Source organism: Esox lucius, chromosome 7 (assembly GCF_011004845.1).
Source record: "Esox lucius isolate fEsoLuc1 chromosome 7, fEsoLuc1.pri, whole genome shotgun sequence".
Lineage (NCBI taxonomy): Eukaryota > Metazoa > Chordata > Actinopteri > Esociformes > Esocidae > Esox > Esox lucius.
Window position 1 is genome coordinate 44,736,424 of NC_047575.1, and position 13,405 is coordinate 44,749,828.

Consider the following 13,405-nt stretch of genomic DNA (forward strand, 5'->3'; position numbering starts at 1 on the left):
AACACTGTACATTGGGGGTAAAAACTATGAGAGGTATGATACATCTAGGTACGCTCGTATGGAATATATTATTTTGAATGGCAGCTTGTGATAATAGGGGAGACTGCATGCAAGTGTTTATGATTACAGCCATGGCCTACTTCCGATTCAGGGCACTACAGAGCTTCAATGAGGCCCCCAGTATGGTCTCCAGAAATACCACAAAGAGACATTGAGTGGAAACCAAACATTTAGATTTGTATTTTTTACGCAGGGCAATTACATCGTCTCTTCTATTTCCTGTAGAGTATAATCCAAGGTCACACCAGAGTGGTTTTAATCACCTGTTCAAAGTTGCAGAGAGAGGAATCCAAAAGGATAGTGTTCAGAATGAGAAAATAGTATCACTTCTCTCAGCGTTACTGTGGGATTCTTAAGCAATGAGACAGGGGGGGCTTATGGGGGGGGGGGGGGGGGTTATGGGGGGGGGGTAGTTCACCATCGCAGTGCCTGGAAACTTAGATGTGGTATATTGGCAATATACCGCAAACCCTGAGGTGGAGCTGAAAGGGATGTGATGTCATACTGGAGGTATACTGTCCATTACAAAACGGGTCTTATGAGCCATCAATGCTAATTAGCTGATAGCCATGGTATATGTAACCTAATACCACTGATATGACATCACATTGCTTTTAACTGCTCTAAGTGCGTTGGTAAATGGTTTATATCAATAAGGCATCCTGCAATGCGTTGTGCCTAAGAACAGCTGTTAGCCATGGTATATTGGCCAGGTAGACACCACCTCAAGCCTTCTTGCTTAATTATACCATGGCTTTCAGCCAAAAAGCAGGATTTGCAACCCCAGGGGCAGGTTGGAAACCTGAATGCTGATTGGCTGAAAGCCTGGTATTATAAAAAATATATATATTATACGATTATATTATATTTAAACCCCTCATTCCGTTGGTCACCATGACATTAGTCGACATTAACAACACAGACTTTCAGGTTGAGTTTATAAAAAAATAAAATAATTGCCCAAACGTGTACCAGTGGCAAGTGGCCGTGCATGGTATCCGTGAGGAGGTAGAGCTGTCTGTGGTCCTGAAATGGGCAGCTTTATTTCGGAGCGTCGAACATACAGCGAGAGGCGCTGTTGCATATTAATCAGAATGTTGAATTTAACGGTTGAGGCAATGTGCAATAACAGATCATGTAATTAATTGCAGTGCAAGTTCATACCGTTAATTCTGCAGTTATATCATCATTGCCTACTCTGGTTGACAAAACTATGGTCCATTCTACCCAAGCCTGACATTTTTTAACATTTAAAATAACTTCTCATGCACTGTGATGTTGGAGAAAAGACCGCACTCGGATTGGGTGTTGGCTCTTGAAACGTAATCTTATTAGGGAGATTCACAATTGGCATAAGTTTAACCTAAAGGCCTACTGTCATTGGGTTTGACATAAACAATGTTAAATGTATATTTTGCTACATTACATTTTAGTATATTGTGTTGATATAGTGTAATGATTCATCACCCATTATGATTTATCCCTGCAACACTGAGGCAACATCAGCTAGGATTTTATTTATTTTTTTACCCGGCACCACCCTGCTTGGAGGAGTCTGGGAGAATCGTTTCAGCTCCTTCTACAGCTCCGCTATCCAGCCTTGGGGGCGCGCACACCGATGACAAAATGTGTGCTTCGAACCGCTAACGGCACAACCTGACCACTGGGGAGAGGGAATTGTCTGAGCAACTGGATAGATTAATTCTGGACCAGGTGAAGTGGTTTTATTAATAGGCTAGTACTACGCTAGAAGACTCCTTAGGGCGGAAGGTATTCATCCTCTTGTGAAGTTACTCTTCAGATAGCCTTTTTAATCAGGAAGAACAAATCTTCGCGTTCAAAGGAAGTTAAAGGTAAAACGATAACGATACCTTTACCTTTGGACATTTAGAAGTTTCTGGGGGAGTTTCTCGATTAATGTTGGTAAACGTTAATGCATATATGCAGAAGATTATGTAGAGCCTATTGATTCTGCTCGAGCAAGCAGAAAACAGCAGGCAATTGATGTTCTGTTAGACAGCGTTTCTATTTGATCTGGCCGCGGTGATTCTAATGAACATCCGTCATTTTCATCGGCAATGTTATTCTAGGGAAATGGAGGCAGAACAACGGATGCACACTGGTAAGGTGCAAACCCTTGACGCGTACTTATTTTTTTCTACTCTCAGAACACAGATTTTTCAAATGTCCAGCTCTGTCCTTTCTAAATGCTGAGTGGGGACATCGAGGACATCCTCCACTAGGCTATTTTCCGACGACTAGGCTACTGCGACGGGTAGGTGGATCAATGGCTTTATTATAAGTATTTGTCCACATTTACGTTGAGTGGGTTAAAATACATTTTTTTTATTTTTCAAACACCAAGACTGGCTGCCTGGTGTTATTTAAAGTACACCTAATAGCAACTTTTGGACTTCCATCAACCGTTTATTTTTTAGACAAATATAGTGACAATTGTGGTAATTCATGACGGAAACAATGGCATTGAGTGGTAACTGTAGGACTAACCCAACGTCCAAAGAACACGGATTGGTTCAGAATAGTTTCCCTGATGTTGTTGAACTAAATGTCGGGGGGCAGGTGTATTACACGCGACATGCAACTTTAGTAAGCACCCCGAATTCGTTGCTGGGCAAAATATTCTCATCCAAAAAAGATGCTACTAACGACTTGGCGCGGGACCCTAAGGGACGCTATTTTATCGACAGAGATGGATTCTTATTTCGATACGTGTTGGACTACCTCAGAGACAAACAAGTTGTACTACCAGATAATTTTCCAGAGAAGGGGAGGCTTAGGAAAGAGGCGGAGTACTTCCAGTTGCCAGACTTGGTCAAACTGTTGACCCCTGACGATTTAAAACACAGTCCAGACGAATACTTCCACAGTGATTTTGAAGATGGTTCTCAAGGCAGCGACCACAAGATGTGTCCGCCGTCCTCACTCGTCCCGGCGGACCGAAAATGTGGTTTCATTACAGTTGGTTACCGGGGCTCTTGCACGATGGGCAGAGAGAGTCAAACCGACGCGAAATTCAGAAGGGTCCCGCGGATTTTGATTTGTGGGAGAGTTGCACTTGCCAAGGAAGTTTTTGGCGAGACCCTGAACGAGAGTCGGGACCCGGACAGGACACCAGATCGATATACTTCCCGGTTTTACCTGAAGTTCAAACACCTCGAGAGATCCTTCGATATGTTGTCGGAGTGTGGTTTCCTGATGGTGGCCTGCAATTCTTCGGTCACAGCGTCCTCCGTAAACCAACACACGGAGGACAAGATCTGGTCCAGTTACACTGAATACATCTTCTATCGTAAGTAGCTTTCATTGTTGCTCTGCAGGTTCAACTATACACGTCCCATACATTCCCCCGAGTTACCACTAGAAAGCGCACTTGTTATACCGGTTTTCCACAGTCATCCTGATTTTGCAGCTTGACACAATTGATAACACACTGAAAATGGTTCTATGAACAATACACACAAAAACTACTTCCAGAAATAAGACTATTTACACCAACCCATAAGCACCTTTCACCTGTCTTCACACAGCTGTCAGTTTCATTCAACCTTTGTTTGCAAAAGCCTACTACACTATTTCTTGGGCACAACTGTCAACATGTTGCCATGTGGAAAACACTGCTAGTCGACACACCAAACTGAAATCATTGCAATTCTAACACTCTCAAATCACAGTTGTGCACTAACATGCATAATGAACTCCTCAGGATTCTGGCAATAATAAAAAGGGCACACTAGTGTTTTGAAACAATGGATGACAACACCAGAGAGAGAGAGATGGAGAGAGAGAGAGAGAGAGAGAGTGAGAGAGAGAGAGAGAGATGGAGAGAGAGGAGGTGGGCGAGGGAAGAAATCTAATGAGTTTTGTGACCCTGTACTTAAACATGTTCCTGTTGTGATATGACAGTGATGGAAGCTGGGCTAAGAGCACAGGCGAAACCTCAGCTGTTTCACTGTTGCACCAATTTAAGAAATAAGTAAATAAGAAACTGAAAGTAAATCTGAATACTAATGCTGACCATGTTTTATGTACTCTGAATCAGTATGCATTAGCACACGCAGGAAAGTAGAATTTTTTTTCATGAACTCAAGACTTGAATTGGTACTCGTAACATGTATATGGAATCCAAACAATTTCTCTTCTATTTGTAGAACTGAGAGAGACCAGTTGATGTTGGTGGACCACGCATGGTTTCTAAGGTCCAAGAACTAGCCATTGTGAACACTATCAAGAACAACCTTATATGTCTAGAAATATCCAGTCAAGAAGGAAAATGTAAGACAATTGCATTTTTCAAAGTATAGGGACAGAAATAATAGTCTGAGATGTAGGTAGAAATCTCTGTCCCAGGTCAGAGATGAGATGCTGAGGCAGAATAAATGTTTATTTTATAACCTTATACCTCTCCATAAAGACATACTTTTCCCCTCTTGTCTTCTTGGCCTGAATTTCAAGTGTTGGAGAAAAAACAGCAAATTGCCTACTACGGCTTTACCATCATAACAGTGTGAATGCTGGTGTAATGTTGACAAGGACAATCTGTCTGCCCACTTTAGAACCAATGTAATTGGAGCTCACTCCTTTTAATTTAGTTATGTAAGTTCACTCCTACTGCTCAATCGTATTCCCTTATGGATCTAAACCCACTGGTTTCCAGAAATTACCAGAGAAGTTTTATATTCGTGTTCAAATCCACACTGAGCATTTTACAGACGTCCTGCATTTCTCTGCAGTCCATCACTTTAAGGTAGGCAAGGTTGATGGGTTTTATAATAACTCTCGTAAAATTTGATGTGCAACACTGCATCTCGTATATTTCTTCCTTGGCAACAGACACCCTGCTAAAAGGTGGAATGCAAAGCAAGCTCAAACTGAGACTGGATTTTCTTGCTGTGCCATTTCTCCGAAAAAAATGCCACAATTTGACCCCCGACAAGCGCTTTCTGCTGTAAGCACTTCATGTTTCTTTATTGAAGGGCATGTGGATTCAGAAAAGTGATTTACCCATTCCACACTCTTTTCAAAACAAGTCCAAATAACTCTCTGAAATTGTGACATTTATCTATTCCCTTCTTATCTATCTTAAATGTGTCTATTTCAGAGCTGTTTGCAAAGAATACCTTGGATTTTATGGGATGATGTCTTTTGTGTACTTGTACTAATAGACCAATGACTTTTCATCTGAGTGAGGGGGTAGGCTACTGACCAGTGGTGGGCAAAAGGCAGCCTTTGTCCAAAAGACCTGCAAGAGATTTCTGTTAAGAATTGTAAAAAGAAATAGAGCTTAGACGGTCAACAACATAGAGTGTTTGCTTAAAATAGCAGGGTGCCTTTATTTGAACCCTTAAGCCACACATTTATATTCTTTTCAAATAATTTTTGGTTTTGGTCTTAGTTGTGTCCAGTTTGGAAATGTCATTTTCTTACAACCCTGTTTCCAAAACAGTTGGGACGCTGGGTAAAATGCAAATTAAAACAGAAGGCAATGATGTGCAAATCATTTATCCCTATATTTAATTTAAAATAGTACAAAGACAACACATCATATGTTGAACAAAATAAATGTTTCTGTTTATGGTTAAAGATATGCCCATTTTGAACTTGAGGCCAGTAACATGTTTAAAAAAAGTTGGGTTGGGCATTTTTACCACTGTGTTGCATCACCTCTTCTTTAAACAATACTCTGTAAGCGTTTGGGAACACTGGGGATCAACTGCTGTAGTTTTGAAAGTGAAATGTTTTCCCAGTCTTGCTTGATATAGGATTGTAGCTGCCCAACAGTTCAGGGTCTCCCTTGTTGTATTATTTCTTTCATAATGTGTCAAATGTTTTCAATGGACTACAGGTCTGGACTGCAGGCAGGCCAGTTTAGCACCTGGACTCTTTTAATGCAGGGCCATGCAGTTGTAATACGTGCAGAATGTGATTTGGCATTATCCTGCTGAAATAACCAAGGCCTTCACTGAAAAAGACACTGTCTGGATGGCAGCATATGTTTCCCCAAAACCTGTATATATTGTTCAGCATTAATGGTGCCTTCAGAGATGTGCAAATCACTCATGTCATGTACACTAATGCACCCCCATACCATAATGGATGCTGACCTTTGAACTGTGCGCTGATAAGAAGCTGGATGATCCCTCTCCTTTTTATTTTCCGGAGGAAAATGATTGAGACCCATTATTCTTAAATTGTTGCACTCTTTGCCCGTGCAGTCTTTCACCGAGTGGTGAAACCCTCCCCATCTTCACTTCTGAAAGACTCATCCTCTCTGGGATGTTTGTTTTATACCCAATCATGTTACTGATTTGTTGCCAATTAACCTATTTAGCTGTGAGATGTTCCTCCATATTTATTTGTATCTTTTTTTGCCCCTGTCCCAACTTTTTTGAAACATGTTGTTGCCATCAAATTCAAAGGGGGCATATCTTTTTCAAGAAACAATAAAGTTTCATTTTCAACATTTGATACGTTTTTTGTTTTGTTTTGCATTTTACACAGCATACCAAGGTTTTGGGAAACAGGGTCTTATTCTTATTTTGTCCCCTAACCATCCACTCTGACAAACACTGGCTCCCCGGCTCTACACCATCATAAAAATAGGACAAATAAATAAAGGACAGAAAAATACACTATGTAAATACAGTGGGGAGAACAGGTGCAGTTAATACAGGTAATGAGTGGAGAACAGGAGGGCTTCTTAAAGAAAAACTAACAGGTCTGTGAGAGACGGAATTCTTACTGGTTGGTAGGTGATCAAATACTTATGTCATGCAATAAAATGCAAATTAATTATTTTAAAATCATACAATGTGATTTTCTGGATTATTTTAGGATTCCGTCTGTCAGAGTTGAAGTGTACCTATGATAAAAATTACAGACCTCTGCATGCTTTGTAAGTAGGAAACACCTGCAAAATCGGCAGTGTATCAAATACTTGTTCACCCCACTGTATGTATAGGTACGTTTTTTTGTAAATAAGGTAACGGTACGCAAAAACAACATGGATGCTTTGAAAAGTGCAACAATCCAGAGGGTTTTTCCTTAAAAAAATATAAAAAATTCCCAGCAGGTAAACCTGTGTGTGACTCATACACTTCAGATGAGTAGCATGCACCTGAACCTTTCCGCCGTGTGTAGTACACAAAGGCAAGTTCGAGTGACACCCGGTCTGTTTGTTGATGAGAGTATGCTCCGAAGACCTCTCCTTGTTGCCTGGGAAATAACAATGCTTTCCGGATCCCGTCAACCTGTTCGTAGCCGGTGAGTGCACACAGGAAGTTTGTAAAGGTTGAAGGCACCCCGAGCAATCAAGGAAGTCGGTGACAGCCTCTTGCCCGTCTGCTCTTCCTCCCTGCCTCCCTGGCACGCTCAGGCTCCCTGTTGCCTCTGGCAGAGCGCGTCAGTTGCCTTTTACAGGCCTCAGCGCTCCGTCTCGGCGGGCTGACTCGCCCGCCACCCCCCCAGCAGGCACATTTATTTACCAATTTGTCGCATGGTTTCGAGTGATTGATAATCAATCGTCTGCCGTGGCAGTCGAGGGACTCACCGCTAGGGTGTGTACGCCGCAGACATACCAAATTGCACAATCACACTTTCGGGGCGACGTGATCATTTTGAAATCGTTTTGCGGAAAATGGTTCATTTGGGTCTGGGTCCCTTCCTCTTGACCTGAATGTGTGAATCAAACGACTACGATAACGAACGCTCTGTCGCTTCAAACAGCGTGTCCTATGACGACGGTAAGTCGTGTGTGACACGGAAGCCTATTCGCTCTCCAAACACAAGTGGATGTTTGTAATGTGCTGTGGCAGGTGGGGAACAGGGGGGGCATGGCATCATTTGTGACCTGACACTTCCAAGGCCCTCGCGCCTCCTCGGGGGGTGGCACCAGAAGACACACACGTTTTTTCTGTTCGCCTGATTGGCTTAGCCGCAGATAGGCTGTGACAGCTCGAAGACTGCTGATAGGTGCAGCTTCACACAAGACCCAATGTTTTGGTCTTGTGTGATAGGTGCAGCTGCTTCCCCAGTCCGGTCTGCCACTGGAGCTGCCACCGAGTCAACAGTCTGCGTTGTTCAGACAGAACCGGTGGGGGGACTCGATTGTCTGGCTGGCCTCATGACCTGCTCTCCAAACTGTGTAATAACTGCGAGGCAATCTTGTGACCTCTGGAGACGCCATGCATTTGACTAAGATAGCATAGGGCAAACGGCCTGTTCCCATTCTGTGTGTGAATCCATTTTGTGCTCAGATGCATCGTGTTTGTGTGCACAGTGGTTCACAGAGGTCCAGTCCTCTGCCGTTCTGGCGGGGCGAGGGCTCCCTGAGGTCCAGCCAGTGATGGGCCACCGAGCCGGAGGACCACAAATACACTGACGCTGAACTGCATATCAAAACACTGGGCACTTCTCGGCTTGCGCAGGTGTTAACAAATTACCCGGACATTAGTTAAAAAAAAAAAAACATGAACTTGAAGTTCAACTAGCAGTTTGGGATAAATGCCTTGCACAGGGGCAAAACAACCTTGCCAGCCAGAGATGTAATCTGGCGGCGTTTGGTGACTGGTGCGATGCTCTACCTACAGGCCGGGTGTCACTAACCCCCAGGCAGAGCCTGCACCATAAAAACAATAAAGGAGTCTTTTGAATTTGAAAATCTATAGCGATGAGTGTTTTTCTCATTATACTGACTGACCCATACCAATCATTAATAATTGATCAATTTCTAATTATATCTAGGGTCCAATCCAATAGATTCGGGTCTCCCAAATGACAACCACATGAGCTTCCTGATGGAGTCCCTAGAGTCTGTATGGACAAAGAAAGGCCTGCTGTCCATGCCTCCCCAGTCCCCTGGTGATACCTTTGGGATGGCACTGGGTCTTTGCAGCCACTTGTCGGGTAGCATCACAGTCAAGACTATAATCTCAGAACGCTACGCGGCGACTCTATGATTATACACAACACTGTGGGAATAAAGTTTGGTTATTCCTGCTTTAACGTAACTGTGGGTTACTCCTATGTCATCATCTACATCACTGTGATCTTCCTTTACAGGTACTTTCTTTGGCATGGAGTAAGGATTATACATTCACATCAGTTTTGTGTCTCCATTGCATACACCTTTACATGTTTCTGTTGGGGATTGTGTTTCGGCTCGCCAGAGGATAGTCTACAAACCTATTAGCAGACAAGCCTTATTATTGAAAACATGGAAATTGATTTTGACAATACAGATTAATGAATCTGGGGCACATTCCTGCACGCAATCCTGCTTATTTCAGGAATTACATTTCATTTTTTGTGTATTATGTTGTCCGGTGAAACATGCATAAAAGGCGATTCATTCCCCAACTGCGTGACAACAACATAACTGAGACATTGTATGGATCGCATGCGCACTCCTGTACCACGCCACCGCCTTGCATGGCATCTGTACCGCGCCACGGCCTTGCATGGCAGCTGTACCGCCCACGACGGCTGGGCTCACGGTGAGACCTGGTGAGGTGAGCACGCCGAAAGAGCACGTTGACCTCAGCCAGCCGAGTCAGGGGCGTTTTCTTCTGCTACCAGATGGGCGGAGAGACATTTCAGGAATATCATAACCAGGACGGAGAAACTGGGGAAAGAATCGACCTCCGTGCTATCAGGCTGTTGAAATAACATTCTGCTAGGGAGGTATAGTATGTGCAAAATACCTAATTGGGATTTCGATTATTTGTGCGTAATGGACTAAGACACTAACAAAGACACAGAGAAACATTGGTCTTGTGTGAAACAATCAGTTGACTGTTTTTTGACCAAACAGAAAAGCATGCAAAATGATAGTGAATCTAACAGCGAAGAGGAGAGACTGGGGGCTTGGTGTGTGTGGAAAGCAGTTGAAAGACAAGAATGAAATCTGGAATTATAAAACTGACATTATAATGCAGGTGACTGAGGAACTTTCAAAAGATGGCGTGCTCTTGCAATATGAATGTTGCTCATGTCACTAATAGGGATTTCCATGTGAATTGGCCGAATCTGGCAGTCCTACTATCTGCCCAGCCCTCTGGCCTGAACCTCGGAGCCCTTTTACACGCAAACACGCATACGCACATTTGTTTTGTTCTTTTACCAATAAATCCTTTTGAAACCGTAACGATTCTGGCCATGATGTCCTCCTTTTTGGAGAGCAGAATCCCTTATTTTAATAGAATCCCACTAATTCATGGCCAGTGTTTCCTCATGGGTGGCAGAGCGTCGCGTCCATGTTTTACGTAAGAAATGCTAATGCTTTGCTCTATAGCCGGATGACCTGTGGCAACGCTGACATGGATTTGAGAAGTCATATTTAACTGGAACAAGATTCCAGTAAGAATGTAGTCCTTAATCCCGAAACCTGAGCTCCATGTGCAGCTGTGCTCATGGACATGTGATCCCAGACTGGAATATATTCTTTTCAAATCTTCTTAGCTTTTTATAATCCCACAGATGACAGATATACTTTGGTCTCGCTGTTTGTGTGTGTGTGTGCGTGTTTGTGATTGTAAGCTACTGTAGATGTACCCCGCCTTGAAAGTCCTCTTACATGTTTGAAAGAGCTGGATACTGAGCCTCAGATAAATCTCCTGTGCGCTCTGAATTTTTCGTCCCTTGTGTATGAAAAATGTGATATGTTTTTATCAGGGGCTAGTAGGCAATGATGTACTGGCTTTGGAAAACAGCTATTTTAAAAATAAGAAGTCAAGGCACTGGTCAATTGGCTAGCTTAGGAAAGAGTGCCAACGAGCCTCAAAGGTACGCATCTGATGGTGAGATAAGCATGTTTGGCTCTCTGGGTGGAGGTATAACACTGTGATATGCAGGATGCAGTGTGTGCCTGTGTGTGTGTGTGTGTCTGTGTGTGTGTGTGTCTGTTTGACTGGTGTGTGAGCACATTTGTGGTTGCGTTCATGTGTGTGTTTGCGAGGAAAAGGTGAACAGAGCAGATACTAATCAAAATCCATCACCCCTGAATCTTATTTCAGCCAATTAGTCATATTACAGTCTGACATTGTTTGGCTACTTTTTAATCATGTCACCATTTGCCTTAATTCTGCCTGGATGTCTGAAAATAGCTCCAGTCTATCCAGCAAAACACCAACTAGGGACTATGTGGCTGGACTGTCAGCAATTAGCATATGATAGAGAAATGCTCAACACTGGCTAAGCTCTTTAAACTGCATGTTATGAAGTGGGATAAGTATACTATCTGCTAAACTGGAAAATGGAGTAATGATCTGTCCGGATCAGAAGTTCTGCCACAGATCGGCAGATCATTGAGTGGCAGAGATCATTCTTCCAAATTATATTGTACCAAGCCAACTGAAGGACAACTTCACCCCGCCCCCCGACAAAGTCATTGGCTTTGGATAATTTTCCCTTTTGTCTTCCAACACCCAATCATTTTGTCAGCTCCTCCAGACATCACCCAATCATTTTGTCAGCTCCTCCAGACATCACCCAATCATTTTGTCAGCTCCTCCAGACATCACCCTCTCATTTTTGGTTTCTCTTGAACTCCTACAGAAAGTTAACTATTTGTTCCTGTATGAAGAGGCAAACAAAAGACAATCAGCTACTCAGGCAGCTGTGGTTGTGGTTCCAGAAAAGGTTTCTCTCAGTCCCAGTAAGCATCACTACACTGTTTTGCTGGGATTTACCGGGGAGTTTAATGTCCACCCGTTTCTCAGATCAATGTGTGGCATTTAGAGCATGACAGCGCTGAAATAGCGTTTCTATGGATTCCATGGATTCTTTTTACGTTACTCGAAGCATGCAGGGCCGAGGTCCTGATGGGAGGCTGCAGTTGGTTCACACATCCCCTCATGACATCAGAGTTACTGCTCCCCCAGGAACCAGGTCACCAAGTCGGTTCATGTACGGAACCACACTACTGCCTAGCCTTGAATTTAATAAACACAACATTAATATTCATGACCCTTCTGTCCCTGATCAAATCCTTTACTGGGTCATGCATCCTCCTGTAGCGTTGGGAGGCATGAAGCCAGGTTGGGTAGGGATTGAGCTTGGCCTGAAGGTAGAAAGGGACGGTTCCCCTCACTACAGTATGGTCATATATACGGTCTTATATACAGTATGGTCATATATACGGTCTTATATACAGTATGGTCATATATACGGTCTTATATACAGTATGGTCTTATAGTAAATTCAAGCTTCAGTTAGAAGCCAGTGGAGTGTGTAGGTGTTAGGTGACATGGAAAAACTTGGGGAAGGTTGAACACCAGACAGGCTGTGGCATTCTGGCTATGTTGGATGGGTTTGATGGCATGAGCAGGGAGTGCTCAAACCAAGTGCCTGAATTATGTGTTCCTGTGTGAGTTTGGTTTGGTTCTAGCAGGTCCCTCTTGTCAATGTTGAGCTTGAGGTTGTGTGCCGACATCCATACAGAGATGAGAGGCCCTGAGAGACTGGAGAGGAGGATCTGATATTCCCGGTGTTTGAGGAATACATCTAGCCAAATGACAGAGAGCCAGTAATGTAAAGAAGCTCCGTGACACAGCTGACACCAGTTACTGCCCTTTTACTGCAGGAGGTTGATGACTAGATGAGACGCCGCTGATTCAGGGCAGGAAAATGTCCTGTCTTCAGAGAGTGAGAAAGGAGTGAGATGTAATCTTGCCATAGCTTTCTGTGTCAAAGCAGGGGTTAGAAAGTAGTGAGATACAATGTGGTCATTAGTTTTGTTGGAATGCAGTGGCTGACAGTAAAGGTTTACTTGCTCATATATACAGCATATAGTGTATGCCATTTTCAGCTTGGAATTCTACTGTCACCATACGAGTGGGGCAAAATTGGTTCGAGATTTCCTTTTCCTGCTTACTTGCTTCGAATTTCCAACCTTACACTGGAGAGTTTTTTTTTCACCCCAATTTCATGGTGTCCAATTTGGTATAATCACCTTGTCTCATTGCAGTCAATCTCAGTGTTCTCAGGAAAGTCAAAGATTGGGACATGTGTCCTCTGAAGCACATCACAGCTGTTTTATCACACTGATTACCAGGAAGTAGGCCAGAATAAAGGGTCTTGGAGGATGAAAATCATCCAGCTAATATCCAACAATTGCAGGCCTCCCGGGCACGGTTTGAACAACTAAGATTTGACCCCTGTGTTGCAATGACGTAGCTACATCGTAATGCGGGGCCTTCGACAACCATAATGCATTGCACACACACAGCTGAGGGAGATGGTTGGCATTGCTGACACCTGGGCCTCATTTTTCAAAAGTTTCAGTGCACAGAAACCCTCGCATGCTGTACTTTTCCACGATTGATTAGCA

The 13,405-nt window shown here is 43.3% G+C and overlaps 1 protein-coding gene across 1 annotated transcript in view; it reads left to right on the forward strand.

Annotated features, from left to right (window-relative positions):
* The first annotated feature begins 1,660 nt into the window (after window positions 1-1,660).
* The window catches only part of kctd16b (potassium channel tetramerization domain containing 16b), a 61,225-nt gene continuing 49,480 nt past the window's right edge, over window positions 1,661-13,405 (forward strand). The window contains exons 1-2 of the mRNA XM_010871105.3: window positions 1,661-1,913; window positions 2,229-3,370. Coding sequence (XP_010869407.2) covers window positions 2,527-3,370 — 844 coding nt within the window. The 5' untranslated portion in view covers window positions 1,661-1,913; window positions 2,229-2,526. The remainder of the gene's footprint in view (window positions 1,914-2,228; window positions 3,371-13,405) is intronic.